The following is a 25475-nucleotide window of genomic DNA, read 5'->3' as shown; positions in this document are numbered from 1 at the left end:
ATACACTTGACTAAAGATTAGATCAGTTTAAAATTTGCTTAAACAATTGAATTTTTTTTCTTTTACATTACAAAGTTTGTAAGTGAGATTTGAGCATTTACCATAAGGTCAAATGAGAATTTATGTCAATTTCACATAATGTGTACGCGTTATTCGCATATGTCTTACTAAGTCGCAAAAAATGATTGATTATATTTCGTGCAAGCTCATTTCATTAATCTAATTTAAAAAATTAAGCTTAAGAGATCAAAATAAGAAAATCAACCTAAACTATGCATAAGGGCTAAAATTCTGTTTTGACTTAAATAATTTGGTCGGCATGTTCTAGTAAAAATATATTATACCAAGAATTTAGGATCTTATTCTCAATGAGAACATGAGCCCTTAAAGTTTTTTTGGTTACCAAAAAATTAAAAATAAATAACTATCCGCTTATTAAGTTAATAAAGTGAGGTATTTCCAATAAAAGAAACAAATAAGTACGACAACTTAGCAAAAACCTATAAAAGTCCCCTGGTGTTTGTTCAAAATATAAAGTGCACCCTATTATTTGTGATTTTGACACTAGACCACCAACCTTTTTTATATTATGAGAAAATTACATAAATGATTCACTTATTATTCGTTAAGTCTCGTTGTGATCCACAAATTTTTTTAAGTTTCATATTGGTCCACGAATTATCTGATGTGTTCAATTTTGATCCAAAATGAACAATTTTGTCTCTCAAAATCAACTCATTTGTATAAAACTGAGGGGCATAATTGTCCGATTTTGCCCAATTTGGACTAAAAGGGAACACATCAAACAATTCGTAGACTAATATAAAACTTAAAAAAAATTAAAGACCAAAAGAAATCTCATCAAACAATTCGTAGACTAATATAAAACTTAAAAAAAATTAAAGACCAAAAGAAATCTCAGCGAATAATAAGTGAACAATTTCCGTAATTTTCTCTTATATTATTTTGGTCACCATGGAGACTTTTTAGAGCGTTATAAACATGTGAATTTCATGATCATAATTACCCATGAATAGGTGATAAGTCGTTTTCTAGTCAATGGATATAAAGTCTGTCATAAAACGCATCAGTTTTTGCGAGCATTAACTACTTCTACAACCACCTAAGTTACAAGGATACAACTTAATCACAAGGTGTTCTAAGATATCAGTTTCATTAGGCTGAGTGAAATATTAATCATTCATTATTTGAGTAGTAAACGCTTAGTCATAATGATAATTTAGCATAATTCAAAACCCAATTAAGTGGTTTAGGTATAACTCATTTGGAAAAATCTGGTAATTTGATTTAGTTAATTTTTGTCTCTCTTTTGTTGGAAGAAGGCCATGAGTTCAAAACTCATGGATGAGAATTATTAATCATTTAACAGTGATTTTATTATTATTATATAGATGTTTATAGACTTAAGATCTCAACCTTCATTTTGTTTTTTGGCTTCACTCTCCTAGTTTCCCTTGGAGGCTCGAAGAACTGAACTAAGAAGACTGAGAGTTTCGACCAAAAAAAAAAAGAGAAGACTGAGAGTGAGATGAATGCTTCATCTCATAACACACGTCCTTTTAAAAAAAGCAGATATCTAGTTATGGGTCGTATCAATTATAATAGTTTTGAAGTAAGAGTTTGTCTACTTTATCTTTAAACTATAAAACATATATCTTGAGAAAAAAAAAAAAAAAAAACTATAAAACATATATATACATGCATATCATAATAGAAACGAAAAATTTTAACTAAAAGATTCTAACTATACCTCATGTCTCTATTTAGATACATGAGTTTAGCGACATGAGGTATAGTTAGAGTCCTTTAAATAAAAATTTCCTTAATGAAAATATGAGTGTAACACTACAAGAAAAATAGATTATAGGGGCAAAATAAAGGAAGTGCCTTTAATTAAAAAAAAAAGTAAAGGCGTAAATTCGAGAAGTGCCCCTATGTTTTTTTTTTAAGAAATAAAATGACAGAAAATAAATGTCTCTACTTATATTAGTGGTAGAAGAGAATCGCTCATAGTATTTTAACAAAAGATATAAAAATAGAAACACATATTTGATAAACCAAAGAACGTGACAATGTCTTATTTTTAAAAATATGAACACTCATTGAATCTCAATTATTTTAAACAAGTAACATATAAATATATATATTAAAATATTATTTGATAAACCAATCTAGTATTCATAACGATAATAAACATAAAGAAAGGGGAGGAAAAATAAATTCAAAGCAGATAGTCTGCCAAGTGGCAACGCAACCTGTTCCAGCTCATCAATCACTATCAAATGATATCCCAAAAGCATACATATATAATTAATAATGGAAATTGGAAGACCCTAGCTTAGCTGTATCTGCATCCACACATTTGGACTCTTATGTATAATTATGTATTCATGGGTTTCCATGTCCTTCATCGACAACCAAAAAGATAGCGGCAAGACCCTATTCTTATATTTATATAAATAATTGCTTTTTCGACCCAAAAATATATAATAATTGTTTTAATTTGTTCTACCATGTGATTCAGGTGCCACACCTCAATCCAAGAAGAAAACTCCAAGCAGCTAGCATCTTCACTAGAAAGAACAATCTCAACTTAAATAATTATTGTCAGAAAGACTATATTAGTTTTAGACCCACATGGAAAAGGAAGCAAATTAAGACTAATTCATTTATTATAGAAAAAAAAAAAAAAAAAAAAAAAAAACCGCTCCTCCTTAAATAGTAAATCGCTTGAACCAATATTCTCTTCAGTAATCTTTATTAGCAACACATTTTGTGTATTATATGATGATATAAAACATTTTTATCTCATCTTATATGGCAATATGGTCATAATTAGTGTCGTGTTTACCTTTTTTTTTGTTATAGTGTTGTCTTCCCTTAATCATATAGAATGACACATTTTTCGTATAAAAATACAAATTAATAAAATTATAACATAGTTTTTTATGTATCATATATGGACGACCCACAATGTGACTGTCAATCATCTCCTAGAGTTTAGAGATGATTGATAGTCACATATATACAAATTAATTAAGATTTCAAAGATATATATATTATATATATCCTTGTTGGCAAGAATATATAGTCCTAACATATTTAATAAATTCATGTCAATCATGGTTAATTATAATTAACTGTTTAGTTTATTTAATTAATTTTTAGATTGAGGATCATGATGATGATGATCCTCCATGTCCATGATGACTTTCTAGAAACGAGACATGTATCATGGTGGGCATCGTCTAGTGAGATATATATAGCAGCATCATATCTGTAATAATCTCCCAGAAATATTAAACAAACTTGTATCATGAGTACGTGTTAGAGTCACATTTATCACACTATAGAGTTTTTAAATGCACCACCATTTTCAAAGATAAAGAAAAATGCACGTCCATCTTTCTTTCCACACTTATAATTTAAACAAGCCCACCGGCCACCACAAAATAATAATAATAATAATAATAATGTGCTCCGATAAATTTTTCATTTTTTTTTTTGTTTTGGATATTTGCTATGAATCATTGCATCATAAGTTTTTTAGTTGGAATGGAAATTGTTGTTGGATTTTTAAGTTCCAATTGAAGAAAACTTGTATGAGTGATTTAATGGTAAAAATGTGGGTATAGAATGAAATTTAAACTCATAGGTTCCGAACATTCACGAGATTAAAAATGTTTGAATTAAAGTATTTAATATATATATATATATGATTTCAGGTAGTTGTAAATATTCGTGGTTTACTTTAAGAACTTGCACTCAATTAGGGAATGGATTGTGAGAAACTTTTTCATTATTCAAAAAATTTCTTTTAACCTTCGACAAAACTAAATATAGATATTTGTTTGAGCAGAAAATATTTTAAATTAGTACCAAAAAAATGTCTTTTTAATTCTCTTTTGGTGATGACATGACAAATTAAATAGATTCTCATCAAATTAATTCATACAACCGAAGCTGTTTGATTATAGGGGCAGATACACGATATCAAAAATTCTGTGATGAAAATTGAAAATTGCATAAAACACTGGGAATTTATAGTAGATACCCCAAAATATATGGGCAAGGATGCAAAAAACGCTACAATAAATAAATGATTTTAAATACTGTAAGAAATAAATGAATTAATAACATATTTACTTTGTAACATCCGACATTGAACTCTCACTCTGTTTCTTTGCTGTATAATTACTAGAACACCCTTAACTTTAATGACAAAAATAGCCTTTTGGGTTCATATATATGCAGCATGGCGGAGAAGATCTCTACACATTGCCTAACTTCAACAGAATCAACAATTAAGCAATGGCTCTCACTGATGAGCTGAAGACTCTCAACAAGGCTTTCTCAGGTTCCCAATGGCTTATTTTCTTCCAGTTTTCATTTTCATTTCAATTTTTATTAGCTCATATTCTATTGAAATTACAATTCATTTACGTGCCCATTTTCCACTGTTCAAATTGTTTCTTAGTGAATTTAATTAATCAATATAATTTATGGAATTATACATGTATTTCTCCATTTTTACTTAATTTTGAAGCTCAGTGATTAAAGTTTTAATGCTCCAAAACCCCAAAAACCTTAATACTCCCCATTTCTTTTGTCATCAAATAGTGCTTTCATACTTCTCTTTCCGGTTGTTTCTCATTATGATTTCAGATAAGTAAAAATGCCACTAAAACATAAAATAGCACTGTTAATATATATGTTTGGGATAATAACATTGGACTGATTTTCTGTAATGGTCATTATGTGAAACCAGTTAGTGAGACAATTTTCCATTAAAAATAATAGGGGGGAAATTCACTATTTTTTTTTAAAAAGTAGAATTAATTAATGTTGATTAATTGGAGCAGGACTTGGAGTTGATGAGAAGTCATTAATATCAATATTGGGAAAATGGCATCCTGAAGAAAGGAAATCCTTTAGGAAAGGAACTCCCCATCTTTTCAAGGAAGATCATGAACGTCAGTTTGAGCGCTGGGATGATCACCGTGTTGAACTTCTCAAGCATGAATTCATGCGCTTTAAGGTAATTTTCTTGTCTACTTAATTTTCTTAGTTAAATCTAAATCTCACTCTGCTTGTAAAAAGAAAAAGTAAAATCCTATGTCAGACTGTCTAATAAGAAAACATCGATCTCTGCTCACATTTATGCAAATACATGATAAATAGGAGTGACGAGTTCCTTTATGATTTTTGTCAGAATGCTGTGGTGTTGTGGACAATGCATCCATGGGAAAGAGATGCTCGTTTGGCAAAGGAGGCCTTGAAGAAAGGCCCAGAGTTGTATGGTGTGCTTGTTGAGATTGCATGCACTAGATCGTCTGAAGAGCTCTTAGGAGCTAGGAAGGCCTACCATTCCCTCTTTGACCACTCCATTGAGGAAGATGTTGCCTACCACATTGATGGCCATGAAGGCAAGGTAAATGCCATCTTCCTACGCATGCTTACAATAATTTTATTTCTTTGCTTGATAGATAGTTTCTATTTGCCAGTTGTGAATGTGAAGATCCAAGTCAAAATTATAGGTTGAGTAAAACTATTTGTACCATATTTACTAGCCGCATCTTTCACATAGATGAGATTTCAAAAAACAGATAGTGATAGTGTTACCAATCATGTACCGGCAGCAGCAATGGCATAGCTATGAGTTGGTTAATTTGGACTCTAGTCCGAGCTAGTACACAGAGAAAGAAAAAATTTCTAGGTGAAATTTGTAGCCCACAAAATCCAAGCCCCATCTATATCCCACCTTCTAAGTCACAGCCTCCTATCCCTTTAAATGCCTAACTCAATTCAATTCTCAATCCTGACCGTCACTGCAGCAGGATAGTTAATTAATTCATGTGACATTTTTTTTTAATTCTTCAGTTTCGAAAACCGTTTTTATATCTTACAAATACCATATTCCAAAACGAGAATTGCCATCTCGAAATACCTCTTGCACTCCATATATATGTGAAGTGCAAATATAGATAACACTTCCATTATAACAGTGTTATTTGCCCTCCCGCACAAAAAATGTGTGGGAGTGCAAAGGGAAGCACTTTCCTTTGCAAAATTGCATCAATATGATATATGATATCAACATGCATGTGCAAGTATTTAACTGGTGTCTTTTGTTTCTTTTTTCTGATTTTTGGCATGTGCTTTGTACAGCTCTTGGTTGCTCTTGTGAGTGCCTATAGGTACGAAGGACCAAAAGTTAAAGATGAGACAGCAAAATCCGAGGCACAAACACTTTGTAATGCCTTGAAGAATGCAGATGAGTGGAACCCCAATGCAGAAGATGAGGTAATTAGGATACTATCAACAAGGAGCAAGCCCCACCTAAAGGAAGTATATAAACACTACAAGGAGATTTGTGGCCACAACATTGATGAGGTACGTATGAGAAAAAGAGAGATTGTAATGCCTTGCACCATATATATACCAAAAGGAATGCAAAGCTTTTCAGACCAAAACATCAAATTTTCAAACTATGTACCCACTTGAGTTAAAGTCACATTCTTGAGGTTAGAGGCATGTATGATGTATTCCTATTGGTTGCTTTGTTTAGGATCTTGATCATGCTTTGAGGATAAAAGAGTCAGTGCAATGCCTATGTACTCCTCAGACATATTTCAGCAAGGTAAGCTTAAAGCCACATTAAGATTACAGAGGATATACAAATATAGTCTTGTTCTCTCATTCACCATGGATATTATAGGTAGTCAATTACCGTTGGATCAAAAATCCAATGGTTGACATTAAATACGAAAGTAAAACACTTCGTTGGGATTTGAACCAAGTTTGAATGCCAACCATTGGATTTTGATCCCACGGTTGGTTAAGTGATTAAAACTCTATGTGTGTTATATATATATGAAACTATTCTCTTGCCAAACTATGAATTTATACTATTGATTAAGTTGATTCTTGTCTAAATACATAGTCCAAATTCACAGTCTGACAACATAAGCATCTCATATTTCTAGACTGTTTGGCAAGAGAATATTACCCTATATATATATTCTTCTTATCATTTGCATGCATATGACTTCTCTGCCTGTGCATGATATTTATTAATTGTTTTCCTCAGGTCTTGGATGTGGCATTGAGAAATGATGTGGATAAGAAGACCATGAAGGCACTTACTAGAGTAATTGTTACTCGAGCTGACACAGATATGAAGGCGATCAAAGAGGAATACCAGAAGAATTATGGAGTTTCTCTAACCCAAAAAATTGAAGAGACAGCTAACGGGAACTACAAGGATTTCTTACTTACTCTGGTTGCAAGAGGAGACTAACTAAAGGGACAGACTCAAAATTTGGGGTTTGTTGGGATTATTTGAGTGGTCTTCTGTTTTACCCTTTTTCAATTGCTGTTCTAATTTCGTGGCTACTAGTGTTCTTCTGTATGAGTATTGTGTCACCATTAAGCGAAACTGCAATAAAACAATCAATCAATGAGGCATTTTAGCATTTGAATAAGCTTTTATGTTCAGTTACAAACTACAAAATTTTATGGTCGGGGCAGTATATATGCATAAGAAGTCTGTATTCTTGCATATGAAGATAACACATAAATACATATCTTTACACGAGTTTTCAATTTACTTTCCTTGTTATTAAGCATCTTTGTCTCTCATATTGAAAAGTTGTGCAACAATATGTATTCCTATAGGGCATCGATATTGTTTACGGCAGGGTATTTAAACAAAGGGACAGTTTGGTGTTTTCATAGAGGCAAATAGTGTTAGTTTTGTAAGAATTTGAAAAAGGGAGTCCAACAAACTAGAACTAATGCCATGCCATTGTGGGTCATTGCCCTCTCTATTTGCCCCAGTTTACCGGTGAATAAAACTGAAAATTATACCCAAATCTAGGGAACAATGTCACAGATTACACAACTGTAAACTGATATCCTATTTCTAGAACATTTGACAGTTTAAGTAGCAAAATAAAGAGCATAACAGTGGACTTTTATGCAACTAACACAACTAGCTATAGATTATGAACAGTGATTGGGAGAGCACAAAACCCATTATTCAGGAATACACTCTCACAGTCTCTGTCAACTATAGGTAATTCCAAACCAACCATAATTAAAAAAGAAAAAAAATGTAAGTTTGCACATCACACATTCATCTGCTACATAATCCATTATTGGCATCAAATTAACTTCAAATATCACCACGACTCAAGCTTCATAGAGATACTGGTATGAGATCTCCAACTCATCATCTGGCAACCAAATGGAAATATCCTTCTAGCCACTTCCATCAAGTTGTCCAAGAGAAAGAAGGTGTGCCATGTATTGCTGCAAACATGTAAATAAAAATGAACAAGTTAAATAACACCGTATGAGTGAACTTGTTCTCTGTAACCCAATAAAACAAAATGCTTGACTGTAAACTTTATTAATCCATGGATTTGTCAAAGAAAAATTCCGAGGCAACGATACATAATTGAATTGACAAACATCATAACAACTACTATAAAAATGTTCGGGATCATTCACTTTTCAGGACAGACCACAGTTTAGTAAATGGTGCTTGTTAATGCTTGTATGGGTTTAAGACCGAAGGTGTTTCTTTTAAGTTGGATCACTGACTCAGTTGAGCTTAGCTAATACACCTACAAGCAATTCATAGAGCCATTCTTTTGGAAAATACAAGTGACCACTGACCAAGTGTAAGATTTTGCAAAATACAAGTAACAACTGCCCAAATGTAGAATATCACCCCTCTGGTAAGCATTGAGAAACTGCATATTTTCCTGAAAAGTAACACACCTCTTATTTAAAGCTTGTGTCCCTCAGGTTCATATCTCACCTTGCCAGCTGAATACTATAAGCATAGTCTATGTCTTAGAGTGGGAACCTATGAATAGTTTAAACAAAGCAGCACACAAAACCTGTACCCTATATGAATAAGCAGGAATAGGAATGCTTAGGCAATTCTCCATTAAAGGTAGCTTTTCTAAAAATGAGGAATGCTGATGAAGGTAGTTATATAACCACGTACTCAAAATATCACAAAACACGAAGTCCAAAACAGAAGTTTTGTGCATCAACACAGCAGTTCTCAGACCCCCAGCCTAGAATTGTGTAGAGGAACTCACAGTATGTTGTAGCTTGTATCCAAAAATGAAAATTTGTTAGTATGATCTATTCAATACTGGAATGAAAATTCAACATTGTCCCTGCACTGTTCAACGCCTTAATCGGTTCATTCACTAAAGCTAAAACTACCAGCCTTAGGCCCTTACCGACTGCTCCAATACCAAGTCTACCAGAAATCAAGATTACTGGCATTTTGTATTAGTCAGAGTCTCATCTTTTGGCCCCTTTATAAACCTGAATCCAAACCCTTGGAAGAACACTCTAGAGTACTTAACGAGACTCCTAAACATCCACCATTTATTCTGGTTGACTGTAGTCAGGAATTTCAATCATTATGCATAATAACTTTCAAAACCTTTAAAAAAGCACAGACCACGGAATGATATTTCCACAGATTTCATGGCTAATTTTTTCGTTTCAAATTCTGTTTACATAGTGGTCATGTCTATCGGCAACAATTCGTACAAGAAAAATCAGCATACCAAAATGTTAATAGAAATTCAAATTTCATGAAAATTAAAACCACACCTTCATTCACAGAAACCAAATTCAAACTGTTCACTTGGGAAAGTGGACTACTCAAGTAGAATTGAATAACTTACAGCATGGTATGCGTACGGCGTTTTCCCCTGACGCTCAAAGTGTTTAGTCATGATGCAAAACTCAATGGGACCCCACTCTTCGGCTTCAAAGCAATTACCAAGCGCAGCTTTATACAACTAGCAAAAAACCAAGAATCCAAGTATCATATCCAACACTAAACCAATACCAATCAAATCAAACACATTCAAATCCTCAAAAGTAAACCTTTCAAGTTCCAAGAATCCCAATATTCACAAACCTTTTCCGTGTCCGTCAAAAGCTCGGTTCCAGCTGGGTAAGATGCATAGAATTGGTCGGCTCTGGAAAACCCAGCTCTAGTTCTGCAACACCAAATACAAACAACAAAGAAAACCACTAACCATAAATGTTAAGAAACAGCATGATCTTCAAAACCCAGATGCATTCTGCCTTTTTATATTCGTTTAAGGTTGCAAGTGACTCACGTATTGTTCGTGTAAGCGTAGCTCACCACTGCGGTAAAGCAGTAGAATCCAGTATATGACACAATTCTCCGGAACTTCTGAATCTTTAAAATCTCTTTGAAGCCATTGTAGAGCCTCATTATAATTGGTGATTATAAAATGATTACCTGAAAGCCAAAATGGTTAACAAATTTTCAGCTAGACATTTGATCAAACAGATGGTATGGCTTTCAGGGCTAGCCCGAGAGACAGAGAAATGGGAAGTGTTAACTAATTGGGAAAATGAGAAGCTTAAAAAGTATAATCCTACGAATTACTGAATTGGTTTTACCAAAGAATAAAAGTGTGCGAAGGGAAGATTGCAGAAACTGGGATGAATGGAGAGGCTGATGGTGGGGGGTTATGGCGTCTTTTTCCCTCACTTTTTTTCACTCATTTTTTGTTTTAAGTTAATTATAGCAACTGCCAACAGACCATGACTATTGTGCATGTTCAAATTTTGTCCCTAGATTAAATTTCGTCTTAAAATGGTCCCTAAACCTTAAATTGTGTGTGACTTTGTCCGCGACATCAACTTTGTTTATATTTGAGCCATACATTGGCATTAACCATGGCAAGACAATTGGAAAGGATATGGGGTGAGAAAGGAAGCCGGCCTACCTTCTTTGATTGAGATTGGAGCTGACAGGACTGCCCCCAGATTCCACCCTGAATCTCGGAGAAGTCCTGTAGGAATTCAAAATCAAGGAAAATCTTACCGAAAATTCGGCAGAACTTCCCCTGAAAATGGACTAACCCAAAATTTTCAAAACCTGTTAAAGCACTTCTAAAACATCAACCACCTCTACCACAACTAAAAATAAGATCTCAAGCCTACCACAAGTAATACAACTCTAATCAGAGCATATCTAATCCACTATACAATCATATCTCATTTTATTTATTTCAAGGGAAACCTTGATCCTAATATACCTATAAGCTGGAGATGAGAAACTTGAATGCCTCAACGTGGTACGGTCCGACCTCGGTGATCGCTACTACCTGGGGGAAACGTCAAAAACAAAATGTGAGAAAAACTCTCAGTGAGTGGACAAAATATAGAAACCAAGTATTTAAGTTATTCATACTTCCAAATTCCTTTAAAATCAAACTCCTCTAAAAATCTCGCGTCACTCTTTGAAATCCCGCAGTTTTAAAACAATTTCACAAGTTAATTTCAAAATCTCCTTGTAAACCACGATCATGCTTAGAGTTTGAGAAAAACATATGAACATGAAACTATTTCTAATCCTCAGAATGCCCAATGCATAAGAAAACTCGTAGAATAATAAAATCTGAAGTTGAAAATCAATCTTTGGAAATAACAAGTTCTCAAACTGAAATCGATACTGTCAATTTATAAATAAATAAATAATTTAAGCTAAAAACTTTCTTCTCAAACCACTCTCAATATACTGAAAACCAATAAAACTGCTCAACTGTTAAAAACCTTTGCTGCCATAAACTCATCACTTAAAATACTTAACAAACTGAAAACACACACTAGTCAGTTACCCATAGAATCTGTCATACACGCGCAGAGCCAAGAATCTGTCATACGCATGCAGAGCCATAAATTCTGTCTTACGTACACGCAGAGCCAACCCCCAAAGGGTCAAGCATCACGACACACGGCCCAAAGCCTATGTGTGTGCCGCAATGGGACCCAAAGACCTATCTAATCTGATAACCTGGAAGGGTACTGAAGTGGGTGCTTTGAAAATCAATAACTCATAAACACATAATCCAAATCTCAAATCCTTTCATTTTTCTTCCAAAACTCTTCTTAACAAAACCAAACTCATCAAAATACACTTCCTTAAATTGTAATATCTCATAACAAATATAAATAAACATTGAGACGAAGAATACAAAATATAAATGATCTTTCCATAACCAAGTTGAAATTAAATACGCCATTCCAAATCATAGTACGTACTTTTAATATAAATTTATATATGAAAGCACGCTAAAATATTTCTTGATCGTGAAATTTATGAAATCCAAGATAAGTGTATTTAGTTAATATAAATGATTATTTGATAGACATTTAAAATTTAAAACTCAAAATGAATTCAAGTTAAGCCAAAGAAATTGAAACCACATAAAAACATAAATTATTAAAATTCAAGGTCTACTCACAAATTGGAAAACTCTAGCTTTAATCCTCTGCTGCGTCGTCTCGGATTTCAGGGTTGTCGCCTACAGTTAAAGAAATGAAATATGAAATTAGGCTCGGCTCAACAACAATTACAGTGTACGTGTGAAGCCTAAACGTTCTGCTCAACCCTTCTATTTTTCAAAGATGATTTATTACTTTTCTTAAGGTATGATTACCCAAATATCTTCTAATTCCTTCCCGGCTCAAAATCCAACTACACCCAAACATTTAATCCACCAAACATATCCAATTAAACTTTATGTGCGCCATACCTCGACCAGGACTCGTCTCTGAGTCGATTTGATACAGAAAAGTATCTGAATACAATCCAAATTGAGGTTTTGTCAAATCCATAAGACTTCCTCCTGCTCCAAATCAATAACCAACTTAGAAATCACTCTAAAAAACAAATCTAATTTCCAAGAATGACAATAAGGGACGAGACCACCACTGATGCCGCCCAGCCTTGTTGTTTCCAAGATTAATTTAGCCAAAAACAATTGACTTCAATAGAACCCATTTAATTTCTCAAACTTAAGCATCAATAGGGTCTCATAGGGAAGAAATTTGTCCAAATTAACCACAAGAACAGCCCTAAAATTCAAAATTTTAGAGCATCCCGAAGTGGCAGCAAATCCCTAAACTCAATCTTCCATATAAACTCAAAATTAAGCAGCCACAACACAAGATATTGAAAGGCCCATCAAGAGGGAGAGAGAACCCACCTGGTATGGAGGTGGTTGGCGCCGGATTTCACCGAAAATTTGGTGAGACAGAGGGGAGCCAACCCACTGGGTTTTTCTTAGTTTTCTGTGCGCGCGGGTTGGGCTGGCTGGAGGAGCGGTCGGGCTGAGCTGGTCGGCCAAAGGGAAGGCCGCCGGAGGTCTCAGGTGGCCGGAATGGACGACGGCGTGAGCTGAAGTGATGACAGGTGTGCAGGGGCTGGTCGCGCACAGAGAAAAGGGAAGAGAGAGAAAACACGGGGAGAGAGAGAGAGAGTAGGCTCGGGGGAGGTGGTCGGCGCTGAGGGGTGTTCGCCGGAGCCAGAGGTTGGCAATGGGTGGCCGGTGATGGTGGCTGGTGGTGGCTGGGTGATGCGCGCAGGGGACGGGAGAAGAAAGAAAATGGAGAGAGAGAGAGAGAGTGTGCGCGCGCGGAAGTGAGAGAGAGAAAGTGAATATAAGAGAGAGATGGAGGGTTGTAGAAAGGGGGAGATGTTTTTGAAAATTTTTTTTTGGGGGGGGGGTATTCAGACCACCCAAAAATGCTGAGTTCACCACCCCATTGATTTTTTATCCATTTTTACCCATTTTGCCCCTGCATAAAAAAAAAAACTCACCCCTCCAATTTGGCCGGCCATCCCTCCCAGCCCTCCCCGCGACCCACCCCAGCCTTCTCCGCCGCCGGCGCGACCCAACCCAGCCCTCCTCGCCGTCGGCGCGACCCACCCAACCCTCTCCTGGCCCGATCTCCCTTCGCCCGATCTCTCTTCCCTCTCTCTGCCATCTTCTCTCTCTCCCCTCTATCTACCTCCATCCCTCACCGGATCACCATGGGTGGCCGGCGCGACCCCCGATCTGGAGGTCTATGGGGTCGCGCCGGCCACCCATGGTGGTCCGGTGAAGGAGGGAGGCAGACAGAGGGGAGAGAGAGAAGATGACAGAGAGAGGGAAGAGAGATTGGGCGAAGGGAGATCGGACCAGGGGAGGGCTGGGTTGGGTCGCGTCGGCGGCGGGGAAGGCTGAGGTGGGTCGCGCCAGCGGCGGGGTGAGCTGGGAGGGGTGGTCGGCCAAATTGGAGGGGTGAGTTTTTTTTTTTTTATGCAGGGGCAAAATGGGTAAAAAATTAATGGGGTGATGAACTCAGCATTTTTGGGTGGTCTGAATAGCCCCCCCCCCCCTTTTTTTTTTAGAAAAAACCTCAAATTTAAAAGTCTAAAATGTCTTCGACTTCACACGTCCGTAACTTTTAAATTGTAACTCCGATTGACGCGTGCTACGTGTTTATGAATTCGTAGACTCGAGACCTATCCAACGAGCCAAAAGTCAAAATCAAAAGCCCACTAGTTTTAAAAGTTAACTTTGATTCAAAGCCAATTTAAAACAAAAATACTAAATTAAAACAAAACCCTTTTTATTTTCCAAATAAATTCCTAAGATGATCAAAATGAATTCTTAAACATTTCTAAAGTAATTTAGTAAAAATTTTCTGAAGTCTTTCAAATTTCATTTCCCTATAAAATCTCTTAAAATAAACAATATTGAATAAAAATTTTAAATTTCCAAAAAAATTTGAGTCGGGTTGTTACAAAAGCAAGAAAGCCTAGGTAAAAAATAAAATCAAACACATGGTGTGCATTGTTACCATCAAGAGAGAACCATGATTTGAGATTGCCAAATAATTCCCCAAAACACGAGAGTGCAGCACCAAGGTTTATGATGTGCTTGGCATGCGGGCTTGTTGAGTTGCACACGAGCTGGAACTTGAGCTAGGCATGTGCGCAAGGTGATTTGATTAAGAAAGAGTGGCTGTATTATTTGTTGGCAGAGCTGCAAGCTTTTCTTTTTGGGCAGCTGATTGGTACTTTGAATGAAGTGTTTAAACGTACACACGAAGTAAAATTTCGATTTTATTGAAAATTTTGACGTTGCGGAAATTTTGATTTTGATAAAATTAAACAAAAACGATGAAAATTTTGAATGAAACTTTATCATATGATTATTTAACATATTATTTACTATCAATAATGCTAGTTGTCCCACATTTTTTTTCTCACATTTGTATCCCACATGATGTGTCATTACTTTACTGGAAGGGTATTTCCTTTTTCTTTTTTAGGTTTTATTTTTTAATTTTTAGTGTCCAATGTATGAATGCCATGTCAGATGGTATAAAATTGTGATATAAAAATGTGGTAAGTGTAGCATTACTGTATTTACTATATTGAATAAACCAAATTATATAGTAAGTTTTATGTAATATAAGGTAAATATAATGCGCGCTTGAGATAAATACTATTAAAAAAATAAGTCACAAATTAATAATTATATAAATAATACCTCAAATTTATTTATATTACAATATTAAATTATGAATTAAATAAATATTCAATAAGATGAATATAATGTGTGTTGAAAGAAAATACTGTTAAATAAAAATAGTTTACTAATTAACAATTACATAAAAATGACCTATTTTTAAGAGATATTTAATCATTTTAAGTCCAATTGTCCTTAAAACATAGGTGGACAAATAAGAAAATGACTTGTATTGTTATTTTCTAAACCCCTTAACCCAATAACTAAACACAATCCAAATAGATTGTGAGATCCCAAAAAGTTGGTTTATAATTTATTTTGGAGTAAATAGTGATTTATTGATAATTATCTTATTAATTTGAAGATATAAGAGTTTTTCTGAGAAATTTTGGAAGACAATAAATGAATTTGAAGTCGTAAAAAAATAAGATATCATAAACATCTTTTAGGGTTTAGGTTTTAAAAATAACTAAACGAAACCTTTTTTTCTTTCCAATTGCCCAAAGGCCCAAAACTCCAATCAATTCTAAATCATTTTTTTTGTTTTTCTTTCTTTCTTTCTTTCCTTTTCTTTTTTCTTTTCTTTCCTTATTTTTTCCTCCCGTGACCGTGCAATGACTCTCTCTTTTTTTTTTTTTTTTCCTTTTCTTCCATATTGTATTTCAATGATCCAAACCATCTATTTATTAAGTCTATATTCAAAGATCATCTTTGCAAAAAATTAAGCAAATCGAAAACTTTGATCAAATAAACAGACGAATAAAATATTTTTGATAAACACTTGAAATGGTGATCATTAAATTACCGGTCAAATGATTTCCAATTAACTTAATTTTTTGCAAGCACAATTGTAACACCCTGGATTTTTTTCAATTCTATTGTGTGTTGAAACGTGTTTTCGAATTTTTTTTGTACTTAGAAAAGAAAGTTTTCTTAACGGAAATGAAGTTTCCTTTGTCTCCCTTGTCTTTTGGGTAACTAACTTGTACCATTAAAGGTTTAGAGTGGAGCTCTAGTATCCTTGAATGTAATTTTGGTGATTACCAAGTTGGAATTAATTTTTTAGAATTAAATTCTATGACTCCGTAATTTTGTTGTTTTGAGGTTACAAGAAATTAGAATTAATTACTATGACTCCGTACGAATTTTCGGAGAATTATTTGGAATTTCAAGCTATTTTTAGTGATTTAATGAAGTTTGGAGAAATTATAAAATATGAAAAACGAATTAAAAAGAAAAGATGATGACTGGGCCGACAGTATGCCACGTGGCGCGTTGCGACTGGCCCAATGAAGCTGACGAAGCGGTGACGAGGTGTCACACGGACGCTAGCAGTCAGGCTCATGAAGAGACGCGTAGGCGCATCACATTAAATCAAGACCTATGTTCTAATTGTGGCTGATGAAGATCATTTAAGTGAAATGATCATAATCGTCTGTTCCTTTAAGGAACCGATCATTATGCGCAGCGGGTCGTGCTGACCCGCGTGTCCTCTAAACAGGCTAGCTTGCCCGTTTTGTCTCACAAACTAGCCGACCCATGGGTTTTCCCTCAATCCGGTTCAAATTTTAAACCTTGTTTTTGTGTTTTTAGTGCAATTTGTCCTACATTGGAGATTTACAACTTCTTCTAACCCTCTAGTGTCTATAAATAAAGACTTTTGTCCCTCATTTTCATTTGCACCACCAAGTGAAGTTAAAGTTACTCACTCCTTGGTTATTTGAAAGTCTCTCTAAAAAGAGACATACCAAAATGAAATAAACTTCTCATAGTTTAAAGTTTTGGGAGTGCAAGGAGGAGATCTTAGGAGTGGAGTCTATCTTTGTAGGTCTATAACCAGGTAAGTATTTTAATATTTCTGCTTTATTTATTATTTTTAGGCTTTAATTTTAGGATACATGCTTAGAAATTAAGTATGATTTATTTATTAATTAAGCATGTTTAGCCTTACTCTTGGAGACTTATTTATTTAATTAAAGGTAATTGGCATGTTAGGATTAGTACGTTTCTATTGTAGAAATTAAGTTAGATTAATCTAAATTATTTTGAGGAATTGTTTTGAATAAAAGCAAATAGTCAATTAGTTTGATTTCAAAATAAAACTTGAAACTTGTAAGCCCTTAAGTAAATTCTAAAGAATAGAATTTAGTCCACGTACCTATCTATCGACTTATATTAGAATGAAACCCCATTAAAATGCTACAGAATTTTTGTTCTTCTATTACCATTTCTCTTCATATTTAATCTTTAAAACAGTTTACTAAAAAGAATCACAAAACACAAGAAATTTAATTTCATCTTTTTTATTCTCTCCATATATTACTATCAATCCAAACACAAAACACACTGCTAGATTATAAATTTAACTTCTGTTTATTCCAACCCTTAATTAAAACACTGACAGACAATTCCTTTTAAAAATAGACTCCAACAAAACCACAAGGAAATTTATGACTCAAACAAGAACACAAGACTGACATCAAAGTCCAACACATAAAACAACATCATCCATAGCACTAATTTGCTGGTCTTAGAAGGATTTCAATCTTCCTTTCCTAACAGAGTAAGGAGGAAGGCTTTGTAATCCCCTGAAGTTTCTTTGGCCACAGCATGATCGAAAGGAACACTGTTCTTCTTGTAATAAACCTCCTTGATTTCCTTCAAGTCCCTCTCGGCCCTTGTAACGATCACACGAGTGAGAGCATCCTCATCAGTCCCGACCCTTTTGATTGCATTGCGAAGCACCTTCACAAAAAATCACAGGTAATTGAGTCAGAAAGGGAACTGTTGCTGGAACAAATTAAAGAGAGAATGAAGATAAATTTTGCAGCTCCAAGGAATTTAATTTGATTACCTTTTCAAAGTACTTCTTGGGGTCATTGAGGCATCGAATGGCTACATGCAATGCCTTCTGGAAATCACTGGCACCATCATCCAACACATTCTGAGAGAAAAGAGAACAAACATTAAAACACAAAATCACTGTTTGTGCTCACTGAAATAAATTAGAGTGATTCAGAATTGAAACTACGATTTTTTTTTTTTTTTTCATTGCAGACAAAATTTAGAGGTAAATGCAATACTAATTAATAGTGCCTCTATACAAAATTTAATGACTTTTTTGGCCATGTTGGGAAAATAAAAATCTCAGGTATTCAAAATCTTGCATTTTGGTATATGAAGTTAATTATGAACCTCTCTACACATAATTAATCAATTGATTTTGGATTAGCTGCTCTAACTTCAACACAGGGGGTTCCATACCTTGCTAATGGAAATGCCTTGGTCATCTCTGTAGCGGTTGAAGGTTGCCATGAGCTGTGTCTTGCTCCTTGTGCTCAGGATCCTAATAACATCTTCATGATTGAAAGCCTTGTCTTTGATAGCATCGTGAAGAATATCAGCTTCTGAATTTGCCAATTTTGCATTTATCTCATTACCATCATACCGATAAGCAGTCACTAAAGCAACCAGAAGCTGTAACATTGACCATAAACCATCAAGACCATTAGCAATTCAAATTCCACTAGTTTAAAACTTACACTTTTGGGTCAAGTTGGTCTAGAAAACTATGCTTTTGACACAATAATATAACAAAGAAGTGCTAAAAGAAATGAGAAATTTTTTCTCTTCTAATTAAGACAATATAGGATGTAATGTTGTTCGTTGATTTAGATAGAATATGCAGTTTAAATTGACAGTTTGACAATATAATATACCAGAATGTCTAGCAAAGAAAATTACCTTGCGGATATCACCAGTGGTGTGAGCACCTAAATCTTCTTCCAAGGAATGCTTGTAGCGAAGTTGGTAAGCCTTTCTCACTGCCAGGAGCTCTTCAGGAGACAGAATGCATGAGATTTCAATAATAACATTGTAGTCAGTGTCAGATTTCTTAATGGCCACATGAGCCAGAACAGCATCTCGATCTGCAGGGTCCAATATCCAACGATACACTGCTTTCTGTATGTGTCATCCCCAAATGAAATTAATTTTGTTGGTATCACCAACATGAAAAGAGTGAATGGTATACAAACTAATATTTTTTTTTTTTTGGCCAAGGTATACAAACTAATATTAATTCCAGTAATGCTACACTTACCACATTTTTATACCACAATTTCATACCATCTTACATGGCATTCATACATTGGACACTACAAATTAAAAAATAAAACCTAAAAAAGAAAAAAAAAATACCCTTCCAGTAAAATAATGACACATCAGGTGGGATACAAATGTGAAAAAAAAATGTGGGACAACTAACATTATTGTATTAATTCGTATATATACTAAATATTTTGGCATGCCAATATATTAAGATATTCTGAGTGCTGTACACATCCCATATTTCATGATTTCTTTTTCTTTTTCTTTTTTTCTCTTACAGTTAAATGCACTGCAGTTAGCATTCACAAATATGGGATTTAACATGTAACAATGATCGCGCATTTGCATCCCGCATTAGAGACGACCTCTAACAATGAGTTCGATCCACATATAAAAATGTGAGAGTCAAACTCATTGCGTCGAGCATATGCTATAATTTGTGTGCATATATTGATAATATGAAGTAATACATTACATGGTCAAACATGGCTTTTAATCTCATCAAGCATTTACCTAATATTAATCAAATACATACCTCGACTTTCAGAGAATAGGCACATTGATTAGGACCATACATTAATTTGACCACTTGTTAATTACTTCAATTGTAGTTTTTGTAGTATTATTAGTAGTAGGAGGTGTATTCAATTGAGATTTTGAAGGATTTTAAAGAATTTATAAACTCATACAGATTTCATGAATTCTATGGATTTTTATGGAATTCATGGAATCCATCAAAATCTAAGGGAGAAAGGTTAGAATTCTTATAGCCTTTGTTTTTAGTTCAAAAACCATCAAAATCTACCAAAATTCACAACTTAATGAAATCCTTTAAAATTCATGAGAGATTGAATACACCTAGATTTTTATAGAATCTTTAAAACTATGAATTGAATACATTTGGATTTCTATATAATATTTAAAATTCTAAATTGAATACACCTAGATTTCCATGAATTTTCATATTCTTTTAAAATCCATTATATATGGATCATATACACCCCATCTTTTAGAATCTCAATTGAATACACCCCCCTAAGATTAGTTTCATCATATATATATATGGATCATACACCCCATTATTTCTTGTGATCTGTTATTGTATGTCGCCTAGGATAACCTTTATGCATTGGTCCTAGTCTCCTAGATAATATTCTCTTTTCCACCACCTTCTATATCTTTGTAGTAAAAGGACAAAACCTTTCGGAGATTTCTATGTTTTTGTGATACACTACAACTACAACAATTAAAATAAAACTAAAACTAAAACAATTAAAACAAGAATAAAACTACAACAATTAAATATAAAAAAAACAACCAATAATAACAACAACCACAACAAAAATAATGGCAATATTGACAATCATGTTATATATATAATAAGAGTGATGACGATGATGAGAAAAGTACCTCAAAATCCCCACTGAGCTCGGACTCAAGGCGCTTGAGAAGATCTTCTTGATAAAGTTCTTCATAAGCTAGCCTGATTTGGTTTCTTTGAGCTGCATTTCTATGACCCAGTATAGAGATTATTGCCTTCTCATCAGTCCCCCATCCTATGAAAATACCAAAAAGAAAAAAATTAAAAAATTAAAATTTACCATATATTACTTTTCAAAATAGAGAACACAATGATCAGCTGCATAAAAGTTCATGAAATCCTCAATTAATTATTTATTGCTTAAGCATAAATAAAAAAAATTGAATAAAAGAAAAAAAAATAATTTAACCTTTAACAGCTTTTCTAAGAACTTCTGCATCTTCAGTGGGAGAAAAGTTTTCAGAAGCAATAAGGGTAGCCATTGTTGAAGTACTGTTTACTCTCTCTCTCTCTCTCTCTCTCTCTCTCTCTCTCTCTCTCAAGATGTTTATGTTGAAGATGAAGATTTCTATGTCTCTCTTAATAGTGTTATATGCTCTTACAATGCACAATATTTATAGCAAGCATTGCCCATTAAGCGACATATGCAACTTAAATTTGGATATTATTTTTTATTTTTAAATTTTAAATTTGAAAATATTAATTAATGAAAATATTATTTTTGAAAATATTAATTAATGAACATATCTACTATTTTTCCACAATGAGATGGTGTTAGCTGTGTTTTAGTTGGCTTTGGTGTCTCATGAATAGATGGTGGCAAAATGGCAATCTCTATCTCATAGGGTATTCTCGATATGGCCTTTGCTTGATTCAGAAGACATTTAATTGATTTCCCAATTTTTATTAATTTTTTCTTATTATGTCCACAATACATATAACTAACCTCTTCCATGTATGGAATAGACATGAATTGAGCAAAAGATACACACCCGATTAATTCCATATTTGCTAATTGGGTAGTGTGCATGCACTAGAAGTGTACAACTCATGTCCAAACACACAGTCTGCCGACTCATTTCATGAATATCATTACTACACATACCATATTTCACACCAAATTAATTGACTTCAATATATTACTACTTAAGGATTTCCCTTACATCAGATATGTGTGTGTAAATGACTCCCAATCGAGTCATGTTTTTCGTGTTGATGGGCTATCCCAAACTCACTCTAAGTTGCTGTGCAATTAATTGATTTGCTTCAATGTGATTTAATTTTTAAATATTTCATTAATTTACGAAAAAAAAAACATATAGTATTAACTTATGGAAAACCTAATTAAAGGTTAAAGATAAACCAGCTAATTATTGGTTTAGTAATATTTATCTTTTTTTTGTTGGAAGAGATCTCAAATTCGAAAAATTCCCCCTTTCTGGGCCCATATCAAAAAAAAAAAAAAAAAATCTAAAAATAAGATTACTATCATACATTTAATTTAATTTACGTTATGATAGAAGACAAAAACCATTAGGAAATCGTATCTCGTGGTCTAACATATATAAGCCACAACTAAAAAAAGAAAAAATGTTAGATTAAAAAAAAAGGAATTTATACACATGCATAACACAAACATATATTGGATTTTAATCAAACAATTTGAGACTGTAAACTTTCACGGTCAAATGGTGACCAAGTGATCAAAACTCCTGAAAAAATATAAAGTGGTTAGACCATGAATCATTAACACTAAATCATTGTTTTTCTAATCACCAACTTCAGACAAAATGTAGACTGGTAAAGGAAAAGAAAAAAAAGAAGAGAATAATTAGATTACCTTGACACGCCTTTCTGAGAGCTTCAGCATCCTCATTAGGAGAGAAGTGGTCTGAAACAATGAGAGATGCCATTGTTATGTGTACGTGGTTTCTTCTGCTTTCACACAATTTGAATGAGATGAATGTGAATGAGAGAGTACTAGTGCTCTCCTACTCCATGTATATATGTGAATGTGACCCCCCATTTATAATACTAAATTTCTTGTAATATCCAACATTGTAATTAACGCCAACTCACAACAACCATGTTTTTCAGCTTAATTACCTCCTTACTTTACATGTGAATGACTGCATGAAGAATATTATCTTAATTAATTATCACACATATATACCCTTTATTCCCACCAATAATTAATTTAATGAAGAATAAAAACAAGCTAGGAAAGCGCGCAGAGCATTTTAATAAAAAAGAAATACTATATATGTGTCCACACTTTACGTGCCTTTTCTATTTGCATGTCTTTTTCGTACCATATTAATATTTTTAACTAATCAATGGATTGGATTTGGGTCTTTTCTGTTTGCATGGAGGACATGTGGGATGATCTGCAATGTCTTTCCTACTGCTTCCTGATGAGTTCCTTCGGAAATGAGAGAGACTGATGAGCTTTAATTTCTTCTTTTCTTTTTTCCAGCTTGTCATTATTCAATAACGTACCTTCTTTTCTTTTTCCTTCAATTGGAATTACTTATCTCAATATTTTAGTTTATTTTAGGTTCCTCCGCACTTATGCGACAGCATATTTAATTTGATTACGGAGACATATGGATACTTATAGGAACATTATTTGATTAATGTTATCTCTAATATTGAAATTGACTAAACAAAACACTCTAAAGAGAGTAGTCATTGGAAGGCGGTATTAGTAGGTCAAACAAGAATTTTAGGAAAGAGTGCTTATATTCTCATCTTAGAAAAAAATCATTTAAATAACCTCCTCAACTTAATATTATGGTTAAGTATGGCCGCTTTACTAACCCTAGGGTAACGTGCAATTCGAAAGGTTTATTGCAGATAAAATAATCAGTGAATGTCTAAGTGAGGTAAGGCATAACAAACTGAAAAGGTTTTTTTTCTGTGCTTTAAATTTGGGCTAGACTAATTTAGTTCATGGCATGGGCTCATGCATGAGTTAACGGTGTTTGAACTTATGAACGATCGTGAATTTTCTAATATTAATCGAAGGAGTAGATGAATTCCAATTTGGCCGATTTTTTGCAGGGATGATCTTACAGTATAAACGAATAAAATGAACGACTCCGATCGTTGAAATCACATTGTAGTCTTCACAATTGTTGAATCGCCAAAGCTTCAACGAAAAAGTTAATAGAATTATACTCTTCAAGTGTATTTATATGTAGAAGCTCATATTTCTATCATGTTTTTAACGATCCGAACCGATCATTGGCTAGTCCCCCACTCAAAGATCATTCATACAAAAAATTATCTCAATCGGAGAAGTAGAAGTTAGGTTTAACATTTTGTGTGTATGAAGGATCATGGTTTTTATAATGATAATCGAACGGCTAGATGAACTCTTATTGAGCCAATTTTTTGCAGGGATGATCTTTGAGTATGAACATAGATGATGAACGACTGTGATTGTTGTAATCACGTTATGGTCTTCACAATTATTAAATCGACAAGGTTTGAACGAAATAGTTAATAAAATTTTATTATTTAAGTGTAAAATCCATTCATTTATATGTAGAACCTTATATCTCGATCGTGTTTTCAACGATCCGAACCGTTTATTTATTCGTTTCCCACTCAAAGATCATTCCTCCAAAAAATTTGGTCAATTGAAGATGTAGAAGTTTGGTAATCGGAGCTCGAACGTATGAACAACCATGGTTCATACATAAAATTGTGTTTAGGCGACGAAATATACCTTTGGGCGACGAAATATTCACCGCCCAAAGTCTAAAATTTTGGCGGGATGAAACGGCACCCTAAAGTCAATGACTTTGGGCAACGAAATCATGTATTCCTTACCTAAAGGTGCTTTGGGCGACGAAGGTGTGTCGCCTTAATTTGTATATCCAGACTACTGTGTTTCACTGTCACTCATCTCTCTCAACTCTCGCTCCTCCCTCCTCCCGGATGCTCCTCGTCCCTCTTCTTTCCTCCTTTATCCCTCATCCCAAAAACCCACACCTTCCTCCTCCCTCCTCCCTCCTCCCTCCTCCCTCATTCCTCATCCCGAAAACCCACCCCCTCCACTGAATAGAATTTTATTATTTAAGTGTAAAATTTATTCATTTATATGTAGAACCTTATATCTCGATCGTGTTTTCAACGATCCGAACCGTTTATTTATTAGTTTCCCACTCAAAGATCATCCCACCAAAAAATTTGGTCAATTGAAGATGTAGAAGTTTGGTAATCGGAGCTCGAACGTATGAACGACCATGGTTCATACATAAAATTGTGTTTAGGCGACGAAATATACCTTTGGACGACGAAATATTCGCCGCCCAAAGTCTAAAATTTTGGCGGCATGAAACAGCACCTAAAGTCAACGACTTGGGCGACAAACAGGATTTCGTCGCCCTAATACCATTTGGGCGACGAAATCATGTATTCTTTGCCTAAAGGTGCTTTGGGCGACAAAGGTTTGTCGCCCAAAATCTTTTAATTTGTATTTCCACACTGCTGGGTTTCACTGTCACTCATCTCTCTCAACTCTCGCTCCTCTTCCTCCCGGCTGCTCCTCCTCCATCTTCCTTCCTCCCTCATCCCGAAAACCCACACCGTCCTCCTTCCTCTTCCCTCCTTCCTAATCCCGAAAACCCACCCCC

At 34.3% G+C, this 25475-nt stretch overlaps 3 protein-coding genes across 9 annotated transcripts; 1 reads left to right on the top strand and 2 right to left on the bottom strand.

Annotated features, from left to right (window-relative positions):
• The first annotated feature begins 4307 nt into the window (after positions 1 to 4307).
• Positions 4308 to 7473, top strand: ANNAT4 (annexin 4). Its single transcript, XM_086237633.1, has 6 exons — positions 4308 to 4378; positions 4884 to 5059; positions 5234 to 5452; positions 6190 to 6414; positions 6590 to 6661; positions 7112 to 7473. The coding sequence occupies exons 1-6, from the start codon at positions 4333 to 4335 to the stop codon at positions 7319 to 7321; spliced, it is 948 nt and encodes a 315-aa protein (XP_086093759.1). The 5' UTR covers positions 4308 to 4332; the 3' UTR covers positions 7322 to 7473.
• A 398-nt stretch (positions 7474 to 7871) lies between these two features.
• On the bottom strand, positions 7872 to 13506 carry LOC147291983 (uncharacterized). Of its 6 annotated transcripts, none has more exons than XM_086237297.1 (9): positions 13089 to 13506; positions 12636 to 12728; positions 12345 to 12404; positions 11136 to 11204; positions 10824 to 10975; positions 10185 to 10330; positions 9980 to 10061; positions 9741 to 9857; positions 7872 to 8334 (listed from the first exon to the last, which is right to left on the bottom strand). In XM_086237297.1, the coding sequence occupies exons 6-9, from the start codon at positions 10301 to 10303 to the stop codon at positions 8284 to 8286; spliced, it is 369 nt and encodes a 122-aa protein (XP_086093423.1). In that variant the 5' UTR covers positions 10304 to 10330; positions 10824 to 10975; positions 11136 to 11204; positions 12345 to 12404; positions 12636 to 12728; positions 13089 to 13506; the 3' UTR covers positions 7872 to 8283. The 6 variants fall into 6 exon arrangements, with proteins under 6 accessions (XP_086093423.1, XP_086093427.1, XP_086093421.1 ...); XM_086237301.1 differs by having other exon boundaries at positions 10824 to 10943; XM_086237295.1 differs by lacking the exon at positions 12636 to 12728.
• Positions 13507 to 17942: 4436 nt separating this feature from the next.
• LOC147291982 (annexin-like protein RJ4) lies at positions 17943 to 22745 on the bottom strand. 2 transcript variants are annotated; one of them, XM_086236089.1, is made up of 6 exons: positions 22673 to 22745; positions 20922 to 21067; positions 19146 to 19364; positions 18666 to 18878; positions 18256 to 18345; positions 17943 to 18146 (listed from the first exon to the last, which is right to left on the bottom strand). In XM_086236089.1, exons 1-6 carry the CDS (start codon positions 22743 to 22745, stop codon positions 17943 to 17945), a joined length of 945 nt encoding a protein of 314 aa, XP_086092215.1. The 2 variants fall into 2 exon arrangements, with proteins under 2 accessions (XP_086092215.1, XP_086092214.1); XM_086236088.1 differs by lacking the exon at positions 22673 to 22745 and adding an exon at positions 21242 to 21314.
• Positions 22746 to 25475: the final 2730 nt, after the last annotated feature.

The sequence above is a fragment of the Dryas octopetala genome, chromosome 3 (genome assembly GCF_963921425.1).
Source record: "Dryas octopetala chromosome 3, drDryOcto1.1, whole genome shotgun sequence".
Taxonomy (NCBI): domain Eukaryota; kingdom Viridiplantae; phylum Streptophyta; class Magnoliopsida; order Rosales; family Rosaceae; genus Dryas; species Dryas octopetala.
The sequence above is the reverse complement of the archived record's forward strand: the minus strand, read 5'-3'. Positions and strand labels throughout refer to the sequence as shown.

Coding starts and splice junctions, on each gene's coding strand:
- LOC147291983 (XM_086237297.1), bottom strand. CDS start 10,303: ATGAGGCTCTACAATGGCTTCAAAGAGATTTTAAAGATTCAGAAGTTC. Junction 10,062..10,184: donor TACGCTTACACGAACAATAC/GTGAGTCACTTG, acceptor TTGGTGTTGCAG/AACTAGAGCTGGGTTTTCCA. Junction 9,858..9,979: donor TTTTGACGGACACGGAAAAG/GTTTGTGAATAT, acceptor GTTTTTTGCTAG/TTGTATAAAGCTGCGCTTGG.
- LOC147291982 (XM_086236089.1), bottom strand. CDS start 22,745: ATGGCATCTCTCATTGTTTCAGACCACTTCTCTCCTAATGAGGATGCT. Junction 18,879..19,145: donor CCACTGGTGATATCCGCAAG/GTAATTTTCTTT, acceptor TCAATGTTACAG/CTTCTGGTTGCTTTAGTGAC. Junction 18,147..18,255: donor CCAAGAAGTACTTTGAAAAG/GTAATCAAATTA, acceptor TTTTTTGTGAAG/GTGCTTCGCAATGCAATCAA.
- ANNAT4 (XM_086237633.1), top strand. CDS start 4,333: ATGGCTCTCACTGATGAGCTGAAGACTCTCAACAAGGCTTTCTCAG. Junction 5,453..6,189: donor TTGATGGCCATGAAGGCAAG/GTAAATGCCATC, acceptor TGCTTTGTACAG/CTCTTGGTTGCTCTTGTGAG. Junction 6,662..7,111: donor CTCAGACATATTTCAGCAAG/GTAAGCTTAAAG, acceptor TGTTTTCCTCAG/GTCTTGGATGTGGCATTGAG.